The sequence below is a fragment of the Drosophila serrata genome, unplaced genomic scaffold, assembly GCF_035046125.1.
Source record: "Drosophila serrata isolate PLE 108 unplaced genomic scaffold, ASM3504612v1 contig_293, whole genome shotgun sequence".
Lineage (NCBI taxonomy): Eukaryota > Metazoa > Arthropoda > Insecta > Diptera > Drosophilidae > Drosophila > Drosophila serrata.
In genome coordinates this window covers 1,667,924-1,689,818 of record NW_028257191.1, presented here as the reverse complement: position 1 = coordinate 1,689,818, position 21,895 = coordinate 1,667,924, and the positions used below count along the sequence as shown (strand labels likewise).

Here is a 21,895-nt window from a genome sequence, read left to right as displayed (position 1 = left end):
GACGTATAGGAAATATGTAGATATATACATGCGCACTTTTCTTTAAATAATTGAAATTTAATTAAATAAGGACTAATGTAATTCTCGTCTTAATTTAATTGCGCCTTATGGTGCTTGTTTAAAAATGAACTGATAAACAATTTTAAGCCATACGGCTTAATTCGCCGATATATTAAAAAATTTTACCCATTTAGACGTATAGGAAATTTGTAGATTTATATATGCGCACTTTTCTTTAAATAATTGGAATATAATTAAATACGGACTAATGAAAATCTCCGGTTAATTTAATTGCGCCTTGTTTCTTGTCTATAATAAAGTGTAGCCTTTGTAGTTCATAATTTAAAGTTTTCATAATTCAAATCGCGCGCTCCTTTTTAGGACAATGCAAAATCCAGACCTTGCAACAGAGCAACGCGTTAGCATCTTATGAAATGAGGAAATTTGGCTACACTGCCGCAAAGAAATCAAAAATCAACAATTAATTTTGCATTTCTCGCCTTGGTCGCCCCCTCTGTTACTGCATTCACGGCCACGGTGTTCGTCTCCCTTCGATATCCGGTTGCTTGGATTATAGAGGTGCCAAAGCGAATCAAACAAATTCGACTTTCTGTCCCTACAAAAGCAGAATTTCCCCATGCACATGAAATCCCACAAGTGAATCGGAATCGGATCGAAGCGAATCGAGTCAAGTCGAATCGGATAGAGTCGCGTGCGTGACTCGGTATTTGGACTGGATTATATAGCCGCCATATAATCGGACGACATGAGCGGAACTGCAGTGTGTGAGGAGTACAAGTACTACCTCGAGAAGTTCTACGTCCTGCCGCTGGAGCTCAAAAATGATATTATCTACTGTCAGCGTGCGATGCGCGATTTCCTCAAGGTTCACACGGTGAGTGGTGTCGCAATTTTGTCGTGGAATGCGGAACAGGGTGGCGGAGGATGGGGGAATGAATCCTCCACTGATTAGCGAATAATTATTTGATAAACTCCTTTGTCTTTCTCTCTGCTCTATCCCTTAGTTGGTCTCGGAGGTCTTCAAGGAGCAAGCAGATGCGGTGAGTTAGCAACACGAGGGTCACTATCCCTTTCTCTGTCTGTCTGCCTCTATTTGTCCGGGGTCTGCCCGAGTTCTAAGTATTCGCATACTTTCCAACTTTCTTTGGGATTCCCCAATAATTTATCATTTGTGTGAACACTTTTCGTCGGGTGTTCTTTCTTCTAGCCACAGCAACGAAACGTATAGAGTTGAACTTTTCGTTGTTCATACGCACACTTGTATGTACATACGTATGTGAGTTTCGTAGAATTCGTAGTTTTAAACAGAATTAAAAAGAGAACATGCGATTTCTGTCAAATTGCGTGGAGAACAAGCTTTTCTTAAACTTGAAATAAGGAAAATAAATTTGATGTAATACATTTGCATATGTATGTATGTACATATAAAAGATTGACGTTTTCGACCAATTAAGAAGTCAATTTACATACATAAGTAGATTAATGTACATGTATGTACATAGAAAAATTAATTTGATTTAATAAGTATGTACATACATATGTACGTACATATGTTTAAAAGTTTGAGTTTTCTTACTAAGTAAGAAGTAAATGTAAAATACTTTTAGGTATATGTATGTACATATAAACAAATGTACATACATATGTATGTATGCATGTACATATGTACATATTGGATTGGAATTCTAAAAGCAAAAACAAAACAAAAAGGCTGAAAAATATATGTACATAAGTACATACTTATGTATATAAATATGTTTATTTATATTTGTATATTTTCATAAATATGACAAAGCAATATCCTTTGCCTATGCAACTCTTTCGCATATTGTCAAATTAAATTTTCTTCTTTTGAGTAGCAGCTTAATTCAGATAATATCACATTTTAGTTGATATGTTGAATCAGCAAAAACGGTGGGTAGGGACCTATTAACCCTCAAGTGTGATGTTTTTATCAGATTAAACACATTTAACAAAGAATAAAATCATTTTGTTATATTATGACTATTGTGATGTACATACATTTGTACATATATAGGTATTTTATTGCATTTTCTTTTTATAATTGTTTGAATATATTGTTTTATATTCTTACTAACCTTTAAATTGAACTTGGAACTTAATACGAATTCTTCGTTCATTTTTTTTCGTACTTAATAAGCAGTAAATTACAAAATTTATACAATTAGCTAATTTATTGGGTTTAAATTTTTAATAATAATTTAATTTCAAAGAAATATTTATTTTACTGGGCATGCCCAACTCAAGTTTTCATAATTTATTTTCACAAAACTCAAAAAAATTCAACTTCCAAATTCCAAATGACCATGAACGGGTTAATGGTCAGCATTCAGCCATTTTTAGCACCTTCGATCTCCCCGTTAACCCCGCTAATTATTCAAAGTTTTAATGTGTAAATCACTCACTCTCGCCATCCGCCTCGCCCCCTTAGGATCCCGTGCAGATGCGACGCATTTTGGACGAGCTGGAGGACGAGGTGTACGAAATCAACGCCGAGAATCAGTTCCTGTTGCTGCGCCTCAACGACAGTCTGGATGAATTCCAACGGAAGCTGCAGGAGAATAACATTGCCAGTATTCCGGCAGTGCTCAATGATTTTGTTTCAGACCAAATAGTGCCTTTAGTCGCCGATGCGAGCTATCAGATCAAACCCCACTCGGTTATGAGTCGCGCCAACGAGGAGATGCTCATACGTAAGCACTTCCTGCTGAGTCAGGACGACGAGGCTGGTGTGCCGCCGCTGAAGCTCAGCGAACTGGATGAGAATATCCCTCTGATGTTGGCGCCCCCCGTCTTGGGCCTGGGACAGCAAATAGCCGCGGCTCATGTCCCAAAGACGCATTGGTCCAAAATAGACGACGTGGTTCCTCCTATCAAGTCTAAATCGCAGATTGAGTCTAATCAACATCCACTGCGTGTTGCCAAGAACGCTGCAGCCGACTCATTGGCATCTGCCAAGAAAAAGAACAACTCTTCTAGTTCACCGCCGCCTTTAGCTCCTATAACGCAAACTGTGATGGCGTCGCAAAATCAACCATTCGACGCAGCGGCCCAGAGGCCTCCGAATCTTCATTATGCCTTGAAGAGAGCCCGAAAAACCAAGCAGCAGCCACGCGTGTTCTGTGACGATGAGGTTATGGAGCTAAATAGTCTAGAAATAAGTCGTTTAAACAAGCTCTCCAAGGATGTCAGGAACTCTTCGTCTCCTCCTCTGCCTTCAGGTCCACCCAAGATTACAAAAAATAATGCTGCTGGAGCTCCACAGCAGACACATTCAAATGCCTTAACGAAGAAATCGACGGCACACATGACCGTCCAGATGCCGCCGAAGAACTATAAGAACAAACAGAACATGAGCAGAAAACTCTCGCCTAATCCTCAATCGAACTCCTCCCAGCTTCAGCCAGCGGGCTCAACATCTGGCAGCTCTGACGATTCTAGCGCCGAACTGCAGCAGGAGCAGAAAAGACTGTTCGCATCCGCTGCCCAGTGGCGCGATGAACCGAGGGAAACCCGCATCCTTCCGACAGAATACGGCCAGGAGTCGTTCCTTGGGATCTTTGGTCTCTATACGCCGGAGGTGGTCAAGAAATTCAATCAACGGCACTCAAAGCGTAAGCGTCGTACAGTTCAGAATGCTAGCGGTGTTGATTTCCATTATGGTCAGCAATTGAATGCCATGGAGACCCTTGTTTTGGGCGTTCGCGGTCACAAAAAGGCCAAGGACAAGCCGGAATTCCTGCTCTCCCCAAAGGAGAAGCGTTTGCAGGCCAAAAGGGCATACAATCGCAAGAGATCTGGATCCACTGGAGCTGCAGACGTTGCTCCCATCGCCGAGATTCCGTGCCATCATGGCGATGTCAGCGCCACCAAGTGCCGAAAGTGTCGTGAATGCAGAGAATGCAAGCGCCGAGTGGGTGAGTCATTATCATCTTTCTCTTATTTTTAGTCACATTTTAATGACACCCTAACTTTAACGATGACCTCAATCTTGGTAAGATCACAGCGAATAAACAGGCTTTGCTAGCTGGTGATGAAGCAACAGAATGTTGCTTAGTTAGTTATGCGTATATTTTTCAATGATATGTTACATGGAAGACATGGAATGTAGAAAGAAAATGAGAATCGACATACGATTGGGCGTTATGCACCTTCTTATTATATGCTCATTGCATTTAGAAAGATCATTGTAATGTAATTTAATCGAAATTATTTCATTTATATCTTTTCAGAGAGAGAGCCGGTGGTGTTCTGTCAGACTTGCCTGGGATTTTACCATATCGAATGCCATGAGCACCCCAAAAGTCGCAACCAGATCCAAACCCAAAGCATCCGTTGTCCGCCATGTTTGCGGGAGCAATCTGATAAATATCGTGACGGAAAGTGAGAAGGATCGGCTGTCCGCCGTGTTTGCAGGAGCAAAACTGTTAAATATCGTCAGGGAAAAGGCGAAGGATCGGATCCCTATAATTTTAGCATGTATTCCTGTCGTACATATTGTCTGATGGATTTGCTAGAGGAGTTCCTCAACAATTTAAAAATAGGCAAAAGGCGCAGAGGCATTTGTGAAAAGCCAGCCTTCGTTTCGTTTTTTTTTTTTTTTTTGTTCGTATTAAGAGCAGGAGAAAATTAATACCTTTATTTCTCTTTCTATACTTTATATTCTTTCATTAAAACCCCTGTTTAAGTATGTCAATGAATGTGCATACAAAGAAGTGATTTAATAAATATATAAATACAAAATATTTTCTTTGTAGAGAGCATTATTCTTTGTCTTATGGAAAAGTGGATAAACTTTCGCAGGGATTATAACGTTACTAAAACGTGATGAAACGAGTTCAAAAAGATTATTTTTGTGAGATTTATTAGAAGTAATCAATTAAGACTGCTTGTTTTTAATAACTAAATCTTGAATTAAAATTTTATTAGCTGGCCCGAAGGCTGGCAGCCCTGGTGCGTACTTTACAAAGTCTGGCAGCTCTCAAATATGGCGCCAAACATCATCAAAATAAATCAACGAGTTGGTATAATTAATTGATACAGTGAAATATAAATTTTTAAATATATTTTATACTAACAGAAAATGGAATGGATAACAATTTTACAAGTTAAAAGGAAGCTCAAAACGAGATAATAGGTTTTACAATTAAATGTTTATTTGCAATGCTTTCGCATATTATAATAGTTTTGAATAATCATTAAAAAAAATATATGTTGTTTTTCGAGATAAAGCAAAGCTTTGTTTCCTTAATTATATATTTTGATTTTAAGTGCTCATATTTACACATCGATCTTAAATTATGGGATAAATCATTTAAGAAATGCAGAAAATCAACACAAATCTTATTGAAAGGTAAATATTTTGCATTTCGTTATTGAGTATTAAAAAAAATGTATATATGTACATTACAGGCTTGGATCATTGCACTATTCTAATTGCGAATTCGCATCCGAATAAGCGGGAACACCACAGCTAGTAGGGGCAGGAGTGAGCTGGTGAAGAGTCTACTCGACCCGTTGCACAAGTCACCCTGGCAAAAGCACATATAGACCTTTTTGTAATTGTATATGGTGTCCGCACAGCGGTCCATGTTGTCATCCGGACCACGCTGAACGCACATCCGCTGGATGGCCAGATCGTAGTCGTCAATGGCGTAGGTGCCTCCGCCCTCGATCACCTTCCCGCACCAGCCGCTGGCGCAGGGAATCGCCGACAGTCCCGGTTCGTTCTCCACATCCGTTGCGTTGAAGGTGAAGGGATCCTTGCAGCTGCCCAATTCCCCGCGAGAACGGCATTGGTAACAACGGCGTAGAAGTCCTAAAATCAAATGTAACACATTGTTATAATATAATGGCATATTTCAGAGTCATTGAAAAACCTTTTGTGTAATTAAGTAACTTTTCAGGTAAAAGTCTGTAATTCTTATAAAAGAAATATCTGTTCGGAAATTAGTTAATTTTGTACATTGTTTAAGTATTAAAGCTAAGACTTATTCGTATAAAACTGGTATAATAATAACGTAAATTTAGACGATTTTCGTCAGATCTAAAATAGTATAAAATTAAGTCGAAATAATTAAGACTTAAGCAGAAAAGAAACCAAGTTCATTCGATTTCATGTAAGTTAGTTGTATTAAACTTTTCAATAACAAAATCAAATGTAAAATCATTTAGATTTAAACTACACGAGACGTGATACTGAACACATTAATTGAAAGTGGAAGAGTTTCTTTTCACTTTGTGACTGAAATGGGAAATATATAACGTATTTTTTCTATTAGAAATAGTGGTCACAATAATAGGAACCATATAATTCCTAGACTTTAATCACATTTTAGTTAACTTTTCCCGATTTTCCCTCAGGTGAAAATGAAATTAGAACGGACACACGCATTGCACACAAATGCAGGATGCACACACACATATGCAGGTGAAACAAAAGACATCAACGGGAAAACGAACTTGTTGGCACTTTCATTCAAAATAACTTACCATCGATTTGTACCACTCCAGTGAGAAATATCACAGCCAGGCAAAAACTAATGGACTGCATGTCCAAAAATATGAGTAACAAATGGGGGTTTTATGAGCAATATTACTTAAAATATATAAATGTTATAACCAAGGCCAGTGTGACCGCAGCTTCACCATTTAAATATACCAGCTGGCCCACAGAAATTTTTCAGTAAATACCATTTCCCTTTTATTTTACAGTCGTTTCACATATTTTAAAATAAAACCAATAACCTGTTTGTAATTAAATATTACATTTCAATTAGTAATAACAATAATATGAATAAAAGAATATTATTGCGGTTATCGAATATCGATATCTGAGTCCATCAATCTGTGAATTATAGGCAGCACTTGCTAAAAAACCCAGAATAAAGGAGGAAGAAACATCGATGTTCGCCGATATGTTTTAAGAAATAGTCATAAACTTCCATATGTCAATTGTTCCGCGCTGTCTTTAATTACGTTTTTGTAATGCTCAAATTTTGCTTGCTTCCACCGATTAGCAAATTATTTCATTTTGATGGAAAACAATTGTAAAATTTTCGGTACATACGACCATCCGTTCAACGAAAGATTAAAGTAGATGGATATTTTTTGGACGAGGTTACAGAATAACCAACATTTTTGCTAAAATTTAATAAAAAAATTAAAATAAACTTCAAAGTTTTTCTCCGTTGGGCAGCACTGTTATCGTGGCCATCTCTAGCTCGCATGCAGCCCTGCGCCCTGCTGTATTTTTTCGCCAGCCCCAACAGTGTTGCCCCACTGGCGGTGCGAATCGCGTGTGTACACACTGTGCCTGATTCGTCGTACAAATAACTCATTTCATAGCGAAAAACTCATTATTCGTGTGCCTCAACAACGTCTGTACATATTTTTTGTTATTTTTTTTTGCTGAGATCGAAAACATTAGCGAAGAGACGTGCGTGGAATACGTTGGGCCGCGAGTTTTCACCGGAGAGCGACGAGCGTGAAAAACTGCGTACGTACGAAATGAAAAAAGTGGGCACCAAGAAAGCAAAAAAAAAATATATGATGGAAGAATAGAGAAAGAGAGGGGGAAATTCGGCAGCTGTGCGTCGTAACTGAAACAACAAAAAGCGGGCCAAGGAGCAGTAGCGGGATTACAGTGCAGAGTGCATGCGCTATAAACAAATAAAATCATTTAAATAGACATATAATCATGCGAGACGCTGGCAGCGGAGCCGGCAGCGCAGTCGACACCTTGCAACCGTCACCGTCTGTCTCGCTCCCTCGCGTGTGCATTTGTTTTTGTTTGTTTGCCAACTGTTTCATTTCGCCATCTCCCCTTCTTCCTCTCTCCCAGCAGCCCCCCACATCCCCAATTGGAATTGGACCAGGAAGCGACCGTTCCAATAGGAGCAGCCCGACGCAGCAGTAGCAACAACAACGCCATGGCTCTGGACAGTGGGACGCAGACAAATGCGCTGACCTCATCGTTTACCAATAAGAAGAAGGATGCCGCCGCGGAAAAGGAAAACCTATGGTGAGTTTTCCCCGGCGTAAAAGGCAAAATGCGCTTGCAAAATAATACTAAACAAAAGGAATCATTGCTCTTTCTCTCTCGCTCTTTTGTGCAGAAAATAAGTTAAAACTTTCTTCTGCTGACCTTTGCACGCTACGATATATAATTTAAACTATACAAATTAATGTGAAAACTTTATACTTTTAAAAAGTTATGTTTCTTATGCTGAGAGGAGTGTGAAGAACTCTATTCCTGTAGTTTTTCTTAGGTTTGCCATGCAATTTGTTGCTTACATTATATCTGTGACTAAAATTAATATGACAACCGATATCTACTAGCAGAAAGTATATGTAAAACTATTTTTCTTCTATTGTAATTTATTCATTTTAAATTTATTAGTTTAAAATCCTTTTTCCTTTACATATAAATACCATTTTCGTACAAATGTTTTCCGTTTTTGACTTATATTCCTTATTCTTATTAATTAAATGTAAGGAATTTGGTGCTCTTATTTTCCCTTGTTTTGTTTACCAAATTATTTGCACTTATTTCCGAACATTTGTACGCTTTGTAATGGCGGTGTCTTTACAGCCGGCACCGCCCACTTGCACCTCTCAGGTTGTCCCACAGTACTCCTAAAATAACAGCTGATTTCATGGACAGGTTGTCCATATATTTTCCTGGTCTCTAACCTCAAATGTTTTGTAGAGTTTCCCTCTGTTTTTTTTTTATTTGTCACCAATATAATTAAACAAAATGCGTAAATAAATAACATTACAAGAAACCAGCGAAAGAGAGCCGAAATAACTGATAAAGATAGGGAAAGCAAGAGCGAGAAAGAGAGAGAGGGAGAGCCCGAAAAAAGCAACAATGTGAGAGAATGATTCACTATTTCGTTTAAAAAAAAAAACGAGGGCAGCGACAGCGCTGCCTACTCTCCGGTAAACTTTTTTTTCGCATATTATTTAGTTTTGTTGTTGCACACACACACACACTCGCACACACATGAACTCATCTATGAATAAAGCCCAGCTTAATGGGTTGCCCATCAATAATTATATATCCAATTGGAAGTATTTCGCCCAATCAGGCAAACTTGGCTCTAAGACGTGAGTGTGTGTTGGTTTCCAACTGGCCTCCAGTGCGTGTGTGTGTGCGAGCTGTGTGCGATGTTGTCATCACTCGAAAATGTCGTTCGGCTTAAATTACACTAGTTAACAGAATTCGGGCACCGCTGCCGGATAACAGCTGTTTTCTTTAGGAAAAACAATCGATAATGCAATTATGTCAGCTGTTCTTTATTTGCATTCTTTTTATTTCCAAAGTAAGCGTATTCCTTAAGAACTCAAGTTATGCGATAAAAATTTGGTAGATCTTGAACAAAATATGGGAATATATGTGCTATAAAAATGCAAAATCTCTTTAAAAATGCATATGCTTAATTTAAATTAAAATATAATTAAATCCCAGTGGTAGGAAACTTCGATAACTCGTAATCTTAACTTATTGTTATATTTATTATACACATATTGAATCAAAAAACATACAATGTATGTAGAATAATTTTTATTGATATATTATATATTGAATTTCCTTCGAGTTCATAGACAGGTCAGAATCACAGTTTCGATTGCAATTATTATTTATAAAAGGTGATTGTAAGGTTTAATATCGTTTATTTAAATATTCATCGAAAATATGTTAGCTTCTTCGGTTGATTGTTACAAACAAATTTTTAGCTTGTAGCTTAGTGCCTTGGAGCTTCAGAAATTTTTGACAACCACATTTTCTCTTTGAAAATGATCGTCAGAATTGTTTGTTTATTTTGGGCGACAGTGGCAAAGGACATGGTGTTGATTTCAATGAAGCCCTACTTGTTTTTGTTTATTTTCATTAATCTTGTCGCTAGAGTTTGTTGTACTTTAATGAATGAAGTTTTCCATTTAGTGAGGCATCAACAGATTCGATCGACGTCATTGAGTTGAATTTTAGAACCGTTTTTATTGGCTTTCATTTATTTTCTTTAAGATAATTATCAAATTATTTACGCAAAACACATAGAAACACTACAAACTATCGAACGTATTTTGACTACATTTCTTCGATAAATACATCGTTATCATCTTCGTTATCGGTGTGTGGTACCGAGGCTTGCGATTGCTGCTGCCTATCGAAGTTGTTTTGGATGCGTTCCAGCAGATCGGTGGCCACCAGTGCAAAATCCTCCCACAAGGCATCGTGGGCTTCTGTATCCGTTTCTGTGCGATTTTCCTCCTCTTCGTTGCGATTATCTTCGGAATCATCAGGATCATCGTTATCGTAATCGTTATCGTTATCGCCCGTTGGTAAACGTTCTTCATCGAGGTAATCGGCCAGAAGATCGCTCACTTCGTCGAGAATATTGCCATTCTGGCAGAGATTGGCGGCACACTGTCCATCGATGAGGAGATTCCATAGCGCCTGACAAACTATGTTGGCCAGGAACCAGTCCTCCTGCTCCAGAGATCCACGCAGTAGTAGGGATAAAAGTTCTGCTCCTCGCAGCTGAAGGAATGGACCTCGTTGCTCGCCATCACCTAGGAGATTCACCAGAACACCAATGGCACACGTTCGGAGCTCGTAATCCTGACCAGCTGCCTGCTTCGTCAACTGCTGCACCATTAGAGATAATCCGCCAGAGGCACAGAAGCATCGCCTGGCTCTTTCATTCCTCGTTAGGTTCCCCAGCACTCTGGCCAACTCCACTTTCGTCGCCGAGGTCTGACACGTGCCCAGAACACTTGCCAACGAAGCGGAAAGCTCATCAATCAAACTCTGGAGGGATCCCTTGGCCAAAGGTTGAACGGCCGCCTGCTTGTCCTGATAGAAGCACAGGTTGTGAAGGGCTCCCAAGGTGGCATGCAATAGCTCCTGTTGCTCCGATGACTAACCAAAAAAACAAAGTAGAAAATATTATTCAAAAATATCTTTCTTGGATTATTCGCTTTAAACGCTTACCTTCTTCTTTTCCAACTCGCTACTGGTTGTGTTCAAAAGCTGCAGAAGTACCGAGCCCAAGGATCGGACATTACCCAGGCCCGCTCCCACTTCTGGATTCACACTCATGTTGGCCACCACGCGTATTAGCTTGATTTGAGCATCCACGAGGGCCAGACTAGTCGGCGAACGATCGTTTAGCTGCTCCAAGACATTCAGAAGATACTCCATGGCCACATCGTTTTGGAAATACTGCAAGAAACATGGAAATCTTTACAAATCTGAAACGGAAATTGTATACAGAACTCACCTGGATGCGAGCAGACTCGTGCTTGGCCAGAATATTGCCCAACATATAACCCAACCGACTGAGAACAGCCAGGAGGCGTTCACTGCAATGGCCACCAGCACAGGAGGGACCCAGGAGCAAGCCAATCCTTGCAGCGTAATTGTGCAGCGTTTCACAGCACTCGGAGTCTTCGGAAAGCACACTAAAAAGGATTCAAGATTATAATAACGAAATTATATTGTAATCAAAACCCACCTAAGGGTGCGCACGACGTTTGCCTGGACCTCCAGCTCACCCATAGACACCTCAGCCGCCCGGATGAGATGTGGACATGCCAGCTGCAGTTGGAGCTGCAGACGCTGCTGCTGCTGGGATACATCTGCCAGAGCTCTCATCGCTGCCGAAAGCTGGTACAGAGTGTGCAGCGGCGGCCCCTGTAGACGCTTTGTGGCCCCTGCTTCGTTCAGCATCTGCAGATGCAGGATCATCAGCTCGACGGCTCCGTGACGAGCTAATCGGGAGACCAGCGTCTGCTGACCCGTCAACTTTCGCGGGCACAGTGGAGCAGATATGGCGGTAAGAGCTGGCGAGGTAACTGGATCAGAAACAGGATTAGTCGCCCCCGCCGAACCCTCCAGGCCAATCCAATTGCGGTTGAGGGCATCGTCCCGTTCCTGAGCACTGCTGGCGGTCAGAAATCGTATGCAGCCGTAGGCATAGATGCAGGCTTCCGGATCATCCAAGGGCGAAGCGTGTCCCAGGCCATCGATTAGCAGTTCCAGCACATCGTGTTCGTGAAACAAGGCGTCATGCTGTTCGTGTCTGGCCACCTTGAAGATCAGTTTGCAGGCTCCAGTCAGATTACTGCCAGTGACACGGAGCTGTAATTGGATTCATTCGAATTAATGATTTATCATCTGATATAAATATTGAGGAAAGCTCACCGCTAACACCACACGGGCCACGGCCAAGAGGACACGCGGCGAACTGCATTCCACTAATCCATAAAGTCCGCCAAGGATAAAGCCACGCTTAAAATTGCGTTCCTGTTTTCTCACACGAGTATAGAGTTCTTGGAGAATCTGCAATAGTTCAAGTTATTAACATTGTTAAACCCTAAAGTTCTTGTCTACTTACGGCATTCACATGCTGCACTGTCTCATCGCTGCATTCCTTAAGGCCCCTGTGTTGCTTCAAGAGCTCGATAAGGGTTTCTGTGCTGGACTGACACAACAGGGCGCCATTCCTAGGGGGCATGGGTGTGGCAGGGCCAGAGCCGGATAGGGCCGGCAGTTGTCGCGGTGTACTGGGTTTCTCGTTCTGCAGATATCGCATACTGAAAAGTGCACAGGAAAAGAGTCACAAGTAACTAACTGATTATCTCTACCGAATGTGGAACCTACGAAAAGGCGCTGGGTGGACGTCCTGCCAAGGCCACCTTGCCGTATAAAACTCTTCCGGACTCGCGTGGCGTTATGGGTCGCCGGGTGCTGACCAGGCGAGCACCGCCGGTGGCCATTAGAGGCATTGCTCCCGAGGCTTCTCCCAGAAACATTTTCGCCTCACTAACGAGCTCCGCCGATGTCTTGCGCCTTCCCATGGTGCCACCGCCAGAAACCAGGCCCAGTTTATTGAGGTTTTGTTCACTGGCATGCGGATGGGGATGACGGGCGTTATGCTGGGTTTTCTCCAGCTGTCTGTCCGCTTTCGTCTCCATCTCCGTCTCCTGCTGTTTGGCCTTCTCCGGGATCTCTTTGGGACGCGTTTCGCTGCGCGAGCGACGTTTCAGTAGCAAACTCATCCTGGGATTAGAGAGTTTGCTCTTGTAGATATTGAAACAATAGACAAGGAATCCGCCAGCTTTGCCAGAGTCGATTCTATTTGTAAATTGGGATTAAGCCGTGTGACCAGCTCAACCAACACGGACAACAGATCCAGAAGCACTCCACAAAAGTGCCAGAGTGTTAGCCTGGAAAATGTAGTTTTCGTTTGGCTTTTTCGCGTGCACCATGCCAACGGAGGGGGGTTAGCCACTCCGCCTCCATCCACGGCTGGCCACCACCTGTCAAGAGAGCCACAAGGAGAGGCACGCCAGGCGAACACCCACCACTAAATGGAGAACACTAAAATGTACCCCATTACCACCGAGTGGCGCACAGTGGGGCGAGGTTGATTTTCCCAGGAAGTGGGTCAGCGTGCGTTGCGTCTGTAAATTATAGAAGTTAATTGGATTTAAAGGAAATCGAAAGTATAGAAAATGGAAAGAAATTAAATTAGGTTTCACAACCCAAATTCGTTGCTGTTGATGGGTGCTTCATTTTGTCTGATTGAAAGCAGGAAAAGGAAGAAAGCAGTTACTAATATTTAATCCCAAAGAAATCAGGAAGTAAGCTAACTTAGGGAAGTCGTAAAATACATTTTGAATCAAGGATAATCAATAGCTTCTTTGGCAGCCATATTACATAAAGTCCTCTGATTTGTATCTCTTATTATATTTCTGATTATACCAACTATGTAATTATGTCGTATAATTTTGATAAAATCTTAAACTAGTTAAAAAAAAAACTATTTTACAAGTTATAAGCATCAAAGTGGAAAAATAACACATTAATGAATAGATCTCATGGTTCCAATGATAGCTATATAAAATAATTATCATATTATTAAGATATTAAAACCGTAGTTAGGCAAGTTTCATTCAGCTAACTCAAAACTGAAGGACTACTTAGCGTAAAAGTCCTGCAAGGACTACTTGTTTAAAGAGACCTCCAACTAAGGTACTTTAATGATGCAAATAGCAAGGAAAAAACTAATTTGCAAAGGTTCTAAGTATTCCCAAAGGACCACTCCCAACGCTGGGATGACAAACAATTTCCACACAACTCTGCACCAGTGTGTCCTTAGTCACAGGCAAATGAGAAGGCGCCGCTTTCAATAAAGGAACCGAGCAAAACAAAACAATCGAAGCGAACTGGAAAAGTGCTCGGCAATCGATATTCATTCCCGCAGTTGCGGGGAGCAATTTCAGGAGACAGGGCTTAAATGTTTTGGTGGAGAGATGGCCTGGGACACAGGACCTGCGGTCAATTTGCATGTCCTGCCAGTCCTACTGTCCGTCACGATGGTACTACCTGAAATATTTCACATCAATTGAAAATTATTTAATTGGTCTAATTGAATTGCAGACAGAGAGCTGCCACGTTCGAGAATCGCATGCAAAACCATATCTAATATTGACGTAGTTCCAAAACACTAAATTGAGCACGAAATGTTGGTGGGAGTGAAAATATGAGAGGCGTTCCGTCCATACACATCCATATCCATATAGTATTTGCAGCAAGGAAGTAGTAAAAGCGACTTTAGGGGTGCGCAAATTAACTTGATGGCAGTGGAATGTTGCGAAAAGGGAAATGTGGCTGAATGACGGAGACCTGACCTGAATCCATTTTACGTGTGTCAGCAGAATGGCGGAAAGTGGAATGCGTAATTCGTAATTGCACAGTTTTTCTTTCGTTCTAACCCAAATCCAGAGAGTCTAGGATCATGGAGTACGATTTATCTGCGAAACTAAACGATCTTGCACAGGATTGTACTTGTTCTTAATGATGAAATCTGAATTATTTCGAAATATAGTTTGTTTACTGCTTGGCTGGGTGCTACCAATATGTTTTGGTAAGTGGTAATTGAAATCGTTGAGGATGGTCCTAGTGCAATTTGTATCATTCTAATTGTTTATTGGCTGTAGGCTCTCTTAACATATATAGCACAAAATTCAGAGTGAGAGTACTCCTATTATATGGTGCGCATAAAAATCTTGTACGATAACCGATTTCTACATACCAGGTACCAGGTTTTGAAGTAAAAATATAAACTTGCCACATTTATGTCCAAATTTAACCTCTTTTATAATTCCTTAAAATAACTAGGTTTGAATTAATTAATTACCGCAAACAAAATTGTTTAAAATATATATTTCTTCCTATTTTGTTTAAAATCAAAATTTGGATAGTCACTCTTAACGTTATAATCTTGAGTTTGTTAAGATTTTGGCATAAAAAACAAATCCGAAAATTCTGTGTTATTATTCAAAATAAGAAGCAAAAAAGCATATAACATATTTAATTAACAACAGTTAACTTTTTATTTAATTTTCAACCCAATAAAGTATACATATATTATTTGTCAGCATCAACAGCCGAGTCAATCTATCCCTCTATTCGTTTCTATGCAAACTCTTTGCAAAGTTTTCGATATTTCGGATACATAATTCTATCTGAATGAAACCTTGCAGATAGACTTCTTTGCATGACAGCTTTATATAAATCAGAAAAACTTAGTTTCTACGACTATATCATATAGCTGCCATAAGAACAAATGGGAAATTTTTGAAAAAATTCGGAATTCGTAATTTTTTAACATATTTCCATGTACCTTGAGATATGTCAACTTTTATTATTCAGGAATTTTTACATTCTTTTCATGAATCGTGTAATGTTTAATGATCCAATTGCAAACTGCAAGAGTATACAAACTTCGCCTTCCAGAAGTTGACTTCCTTTTTTGTTGCATTTACTTGTTTGAAGTTTGAAGTTTGAAGTTTGAAGTTTGAAGTTTGAAGTTTGAAGTTTGAAGTTTGAAGTTTGAAGTAGTATTAAACATTATAATGGGACGTGAAAATGCTGGACAGTAGTAAAACTATTATTTTCGACAAAAACTAAAACCAACAATTAAGAGATTTTTTCTGGTCAAATAAAACCAATGCTAGGTTTTAGGTAGAAAGAAAATTCAATTGATTGGCAGATGAAATATAGACAGAATAAAAATTTTAGCACATCAAATGAACATTAAACGAGGCAGTGAAAAAGTAAAGATATAATTATTTAATTGGATTATTTAATTTTTGTATAAATAATACTTATAATTATACACCTTTCCTTTACCTTTGCAGGTCAGCGATACTGAATGAAGTACAAACACAGGGCAGCACAAAACTTCCATCAAACAAATCTGTACTAGTATTAGGCGACAATGCCACCGGAAAGACGACACTCATTGCCAAGCTCCAGGGCGTCGAGGATCCGAAGAAGGGCTCTGGCCTGGAGTATGCCTACATCGATGTCAAGGACGAGTACAGAGACGGTGAGTGAAGCTCGTATAGTAGACATATGGTGATTATTGACTGACTCCTTGCCATTGCAGACATGACGCGTTTGGGCGTTTGGGTCCTGGACGGCGATCCAGGACACACAAACCTGCTGCACTATGCGCTCAACGAAACGAACTATGCACACACACTCGTCATCCTCACCGTCTCGATGACGCAGCCGTGGGGCTGGCTGGAGCAGCTTAACCATTGGATCAAAGTCCTTGGGCAGCACATTGAGGGCCTGCAGCTGGACGCCAAAGAGAAGGAGGCGGCCCGCCAGCGCCTGACCACCACGTGGCAGAGCTACTGCGAGGTGGGTGATGATCTCGATCCGGGCTCGCCGGTTAAACGGACGATGCGTAACAATTCGATCGATGAGGACGACCTGCTGCCGCTGACGGAGGACGCACTAATTACAAATCTGGGCCTCGACATTGTCGTGGTGGTCACAAAGGTAACTGTCGCTTGGAGGGATCTATGATCTCGATTTATGGGTTAATTTCCTGTTTGTTTCCTCTGCAGACGGACTACATGACAACGCTGGAGAAGGAGTATGAGTATCGCGATGAGCACTTTGACTTTATCCAGCAATGGATACGTAACTTTTGCCTGCGGCACGGTACCTCGCTTTTCTACACGAGCGTCAAAGAAGACAAAAACTGTGATCTCCTCTACAAATATCTGACGCATCGAATTTACGGCCTGCCATTCCGTACGCCAGCGCTAGTCGTTGAAAAGGATGCGGTACTCATGTGGGTATCTCCTCCATTCATAGTTCTTTGCGTTATATTAATCCATAAATATTTATATTTTAGTCCGGCTGGCTGGGATAGCTTGAAGAAGATTAGTATTCTGTATGAAAATATGCATGGAGTCAAGGCCGAGAATCCCTACACAGACATAATCAAGGCACCGCCAACACGAAAGGTAAGTATCGGAGCAAATGTAAGAAATATAGTTAACAACTCTCTCATTTCCACATTCAGGCGGTATCCAATCGCGAGGCGGAAGTGCAGACGGAGGACGAACAGGCCTTCTTGGCCCGCCAGCAGGAGATCCTTAAGCAGGGCGATCAGGTGCGCGGAGAGTCACCGCTGCGATCGCAGGGCGGCGGCGTTGGCAGCAACAAGAGCGGACCAAGGACACCCGGCAGCACCACCGGACAGAGCTCGCCCAAAAAGGTGCGTACCGGGGTGGAGAACCTCTTGAAGTAAAAATTTTATGCATATTTATTGACTCCTGCAGATCGATCCCAAGCTGACGCCAGCCACTCCTGGCGGCGAGGGAGTTCTGGCCAACTTCTTCAACTCGCTGCTGCACAAAAAGTCTGGCGGCCCTGGCGGCGCCGGTCCGGGCGGACCCGGCAGTCCTGCCGGAGCTGGGCGTACAGCCAACGGCACCGACGCCATGATGACGCCCGAAAAGCTCGCCGTGCGCACTGATGCGGCCGCCGAGCTGGATCGTTTGTCGCGGAGCGTAAAGAAGGAGATCGATCTGTCGCAGAGCGAGTGTTGAGCAGCACAAGGCCTGCTGCAAACCACCACCACCACCATCAGCATCAGAACCAGAACAACATAAACAAAGAAAATAATAATTATGTAAGCATAGAGTGAAAGGCGGAGACTCGTTGAAGACAGTCTTAAAGGCAGCCGCTCTTAGATCATTCAATGGTCTGCTAGTTGTTGCAGGGTTTTGATCACAGTTTTCCGGGAAAAGTAGTATTCAAAAGTTAACCCATTAATAGAAAGAACACTCAAGTTGTTTAAGTAAATGTTTTATGAGTTTAAATAAAATTATAAATATTAATAAATGAGCTGACAAAGTATTCAAATTTCAAAATGAGCTGAAAGCCAACCAAAGCATGTATAATCCAGCCTTCTTTAGCTTACATTTTGTCATAAGCTAAAGAATGGCTTGCAAACAATTTGAGTGTCGTCGAAATCAAGTCGAAAAACGAAACATTTTAGAATATTGAATGCATTTCCCAGCAAACAAAGAGATACAAATCCCTTTTAGAAAACATTTAAATCTTTCTGGAACCCATTTGATGAGTTCCAAGAGTTCAAACATCGCGTTTTCCCTTTTTCGAGCCTCCTGCGGCATACTCAAAAGAACACACCCTAGATGGGAAATGTTGCTGAAACTAAAATAAAGCAAAGCAAAACAAAAAACTAGGAATGATAAATACTGAACGATGAAGAGAGACTAGTGGCGTTAGATATCGTTTAGCTTAGCGAAAAGGTTTGGAGAATTTGAAGAATGATGAATAATTAATGGCAAACGCATATTGTACCGCTCTGCATGTGTTTAAGGGCTGAAAAATGATGTGAAAATGCATGCAAATGATGACGAATTCTAGGGTCCACACACACATTTGTATCATAACAATTTAAAGCGCTGTAATCTGTAATATTAACAAAAGAAAGAAAACAAAAACGAGAGATTCTTAACAGTCCAAGATTCCTGCGACGAGGATAGTACTCACACACAGACACACGATACGATAGCTTGTATATGTACTTTTTAATTATATTAATTAAGTATACATTCACCCAAAACAAGGCGATACCAAGGAACTTGTAAAAACAAAATGTAATTACAAGTTCTTTGGCAATACTACACTGGCGTTATGTATGCATATTGTGTTGTGTTCAGTTGTAGGCGAAAAGTATATATTAATATTTATGCAATGCGAAATCGAGAAGATGCAACGATCCCTAATCGCGTGTAAATTTTTTTTTGTTTCTTAGTTAGCCAGCTTTCCGTTCATTTATTCCTCTTGTAATTAATTTTAAAGCCCAATTCCTTATTTTTTAATCTTACCCAATCCCAACTATTATCAGGGGCAAATACCAACTGTGGTTTTCCATTTTAAAGCAAGCTTTTATTTAAGACATTTTTTTTAACGTTTCAACGAGCGTGACAAGTTAGCGAGTTGGCCAAAGAAACGAATCCTACTCATTTTCTGTTTATGATTTTATTCGGAACGAGAATTAATAGTCTATCCTTTTTGCCATATAATGTATTCGCTCTTTCTCTGTTCCCCCATCTTCTTTCACTCACTCTCTCTCTTTCTTTTCCTTCTGCTTTGAGTCACCTCGTTGCCATTCGGCGTTTCGTAAAAATAAGCCTCAAAATGAAAGAGAAGGCAACACAAAAAATATATAACAAAATGCGAAAAGAAAGAAAACTGATTGATTTGTGCTACAGAAACTATTTTTATGTATAAATGCAAAATAATTATATTAAATATATTGTATAACATTATATAATTAAATACATATACATTTAAAAAACGTGAGCAAATTAAAAAACAAAAACATGTGCAAGCAAATTATTTAAATTTATTTAAATTGAACGCGGTATTCCACATGAGTCTTGGCCCTTCTATGTGAACAAAGAACAAAGCTTAACAAATCGTGCACACAAAATAACTTAATGTAAATTAAAAAATTAAAATAATAATAAAAAATAATAAATAATATATTGAAATCAGCGTAAAAAAGCAAGAAAAGTAAAATAATAAAATTTTCCAAAAACATATAAAAACACAATTAATGATTTTTGTATTTATTTCTTTTATGAACGTTGGGAGTATTTTGTAAAGCATTGCCCATTGGATGGAAAATCAAGACATTAAATTAAAATATAGATAATGATTCAAAAAATCAATAATAATAAACACACATTTTTCTTACGTTTGTTTATGTTTCCTTGTAATTTTATTTCGTTTGGCTCCTTTTGATTGATTTTATTTCATTTATTTATTGTAACATTTTGTGTATTTTTAAATGTATAGATACCCTACTTTGTTTTGTTCCTTGAAAATTTCGAAAATTAAAAAGAATCTTATTATTTCTTGGATTGTGACGCACCATCGAATGGAGTTGAAACATTTAATGAATCCGAATTTGAGTATGATCTATGCAGGTCATGAAGTAACAAGTGATTGGCAACAATGAGATTCAAACCCACTCCGTCATCAGTGAGATAGAGGAAGACGACAAATCTTATTACTGGGATCTTTAAGCTGGTTAACCATGTCCTGCCGATCTTTCACCGGAACAATTATTTACAACTATTTAACCGTTGAAGAACCGACAGGACATAGCTAACCAATTCAACGATCGCAACAATTATAACAAGTTAGTCATCTTACTCTCCCTCACTGCTGGCGGAGTGGGGTTAAATCTCATGGGTGCCAAACGCCTGTTACTTCTTGACTTGCGTTGATCATATTCAAATTCGCATTCATTAAATATTTCAACCCCATGCGATGGTGTATTACGATTCCGAAATTTTAAGATTCTTTAAAACTTTCGGAATTTTCGAGAAACAAAACAACATAGGTTATCTATACATTTATAAAGACACAAAATGTTACAACAAATAAATGAATTAAAAACATCCAGAACTTTAACTTAATCAGACCTCATTGTGTTTTTAACATTTTCGAAAAATAAAGTAACATAAATAAGATGAGATAAATAAATCAAGTAAATAAATAACATTTTTGTGAATAATAATAAATAATAAACGAAATCAAAAATAAGTTCCACAAAAATGACCTTTTCAGTACGAACGGAAATGTTCGACTGAGCTAAGCAGTAAAAGGTATGACTTCCATTATTTGACAATTCCCAAATGTTAATTTTCAACAAACCTCATGGCTTGCTTGATCCTACATTTTTTTAGACATCGATAAATTTAGCTATAGATAGATAGCTATTTAGCTAGCTATATAGCTAGAATGAATACGTTACAGAATGAGAGAGACCAGAAATTCCTGAATGATCCTTGACGGTTCAATTCACTGTAGGTGGTCATAATTAGGACACTATATATACAATCAAGCACCTAAGATTTTAATAATTGAAGTTGAACAGACAGGACTAGGGACTTAAACCTATGAAGTAGGCTTAGTAGCAGCTTTCTTAACTTCCGGGGAAATAGCAGAGATGGATTGGTTAACTTGAGGTGCTTTCTCTGGGGTCTCATGATAATCCCTAAAACCAAATTGGTAATTGTGCATTGCATTGTTTTTACTTCCATTATTTTATAAAGAAATATTCTCTCGAATACAGAAGTAGAAAGACTCTACTGTACCATTAAAATACATAGTTAAAATAGTTTGGTTTTATTTATTTTTATAACTCACACATTATGTAATTAGTAGTTTCGGAAATATCGAAATCATTTTAAAGTTAGCTTGGGGCTCAAATGATTTGTGGGTTCAACTGTAGATTGTACTTCTGATTGTGGGCTGATGAGTTTTGAATGCAGAAATGATTGAATTTACCATCAGAATTTGTTCAGTGTAGTGATAACATTGAGATCTTAAACCACTCTTAACCTAAATTAAGGTTCTAATTTCATGGAAATTGAACAACTCCGTAATAGGAAATTTAAACAGCAAAGTATTTGGAAAATAATATGAAAA

The 21,895-nt window shown here is 39.6% G+C and overlaps 4 protein-coding genes across 5 annotated transcripts; 2 read left to right on the top strand and 2 right to left on the bottom strand.

The window, feature by feature from the left end:
• Window positions 1-408: 408 nt before the first annotated feature.
• Lint-1 (l(3)mbt interacting protein 1) lies at window positions 409-4,787 on the top strand. The gene is made up of 4 exons (XM_020942121.2): window positions 409-895; window positions 1,026-1,061; window positions 2,474-3,959; window positions 4,275-4,787. The coding sequence occupies exons 1-4, from the start codon at window positions 767-769 to the stop codon at window positions 4,427-4,429; spliced, it is 1,806 nt and encodes a 601-aa protein (XP_020797780.2). The 5' UTR covers window positions 409-766; the 3' UTR covers window positions 4,430-4,787.
• A 285-nt stretch (window positions 4,788-5,072) lies between these two features.
• rtv (QVR superfamily protein rtv) lies at window positions 5,073-7,569 on the bottom strand. Its single transcript, XM_020942294.2, has 2 exons — window positions 6,535-7,569; window positions 5,073-5,860 (listed from the first exon to the last, which is right to left on the bottom strand). Exons 1-2 carry the CDS (start codon window positions 6,593-6,595, stop codon window positions 5,475-5,477), a joined length of 447 nt encoding a protein of 148 aa, XP_020797953.1. The 5' UTR covers window positions 6,596-7,569; the 3' UTR covers window positions 5,073-5,474.
• On the top strand, window positions 7,290-20,009 carry Dlic (dynein light intermediate chain). Of its 2 annotated transcripts, none has more exons than XM_020942248.2 (8): window positions 7,290-7,540; window positions 7,889-8,065; window positions 16,258-16,448; window positions 16,509-16,909; window positions 16,978-17,207; window positions 17,271-17,382; window positions 17,442-17,636; window positions 17,701-20,009. In XM_020942248.2, exons 2-8 carry the CDS (start codon window positions 7,974-7,976, stop codon window positions 17,968-17,970), a joined length of 1,491 nt encoding a protein of 496 aa, XP_020797907.2. In that variant the 5' UTR covers window positions 7,290-7,540; window positions 7,889-7,973; the 3' UTR covers window positions 17,971-20,009. The 2 variants fall into 2 exon arrangements, with proteins under 2 accessions (XP_020797907.2, XP_086692813.1); XM_086836687.1 differs by having other exon boundaries at window positions 7,312-7,540; window positions 7,886-8,065.
• LOC110176035 (armadillo repeat-containing protein 2) lies at window positions 10,026-15,462 on the bottom strand. The gene is made up of 7 exons (XM_020942247.2): window positions 12,713-15,462; window positions 12,447-12,645; window positions 12,254-12,391; window positions 11,565-12,190; window positions 11,331-11,511; window positions 11,042-11,272; window positions 10,026-10,969 (listed from the first exon to the last, which is right to left on the bottom strand). Exons 1-7 carry the CDS (start codon window positions 13,108-13,110, stop codon window positions 10,136-10,138), a joined length of 2,607 nt encoding a protein of 868 aa, XP_020797906.2. The 5' UTR covers window positions 13,111-15,462; the 3' UTR covers window positions 10,026-10,135.
• Window positions 20,010-21,895: the final 1,886 nt, after the last annotated feature.

What these genes read in the sequence shown, in the direction of transcription:
- Lint-1 (XM_020942121.2), top strand. Translation starts at nt 767, where the DNA reads ATGAGCGGAACTGCAGTGTGTGAGGAGTACAAGTACTACCTCGAGAAG. An exon ending in ATTTCCTCAAGGTTCACACG is followed by an intron (nt 896 to 1,025) that starts GTGAGTGGTGTC and finishes TCTATCCCTTAG; the next exon opens with TTGGTCTCGGAGGTCTTCAA. An exon ending in AGAATGCAAGCGCCGAGTGG is followed by an intron (nt 3,960 to 4,274) that starts GTGAGTCATTAT and finishes ATATCTTTTCAG; the next exon opens with AGAGAGAGCCGGTGGTGTTC.
- Dlic (XM_020942248.2), top strand. Translation starts at nt 7,974, where the DNA reads ATGGCTCTGGACAGTGGGACGCAGACAAATGCGCTGACCTCATCGTTT. An exon ending in GAAAAGGATGCGGTACTCAT is followed by an intron (nt 17,208 to 17,270) that starts GTGGGTATCTCC and finishes TTTATATTTTAG; the next exon opens with TCCGGCTGGCTGGGATAGCT. An exon ending in GACAGAGCTCGCCCAAAAAG is followed by an intron (nt 17,637 to 17,700) that starts GTGCGTACCGGG and finishes TGACTCCTGCAG; the next exon opens with ATCGATCCCAAGCTGACGCC.
- rtv (XM_020942294.2), bottom strand. Translation starts at nt 6,595, where the DNA reads ATGCAGTCCATTAGTTTTTGCCTGGCTGTGATATTTCTCACTGGAGTG. An exon ending in TGGAGTGGTACAAATCGATG is followed by an intron (nt 5,861 to 6,534) that starts GTAAGTTATTTT and finishes ATTTGATTTTAG; the next exon opens with GACTTCTACGCCGTTGTTAC.
- LOC110176035 (XM_020942247.2), bottom strand. Translation starts at nt 13,110, where the DNA reads ATGAGTTTGCTACTGAAACGTCGCTCGCGCAGCGAAACGCGTCCCAAA. An exon ending in CGTCCACCCAGCGCCTTTTC is followed by an intron (nt 12,646 to 12,712) that starts GTAGGTTCCACA and finishes TGCACTTTTCAG; the next exon opens with TATGCGATATCTGCAGAACG. An exon ending in AACGTCGTGCGCACCCTTAG is followed by an intron (nt 11,512 to 11,564) that starts GTGGGTTTTGAT and finishes AATCCTTTTTAG; the next exon opens with TGTGCTTTCCGAAGACTCCG.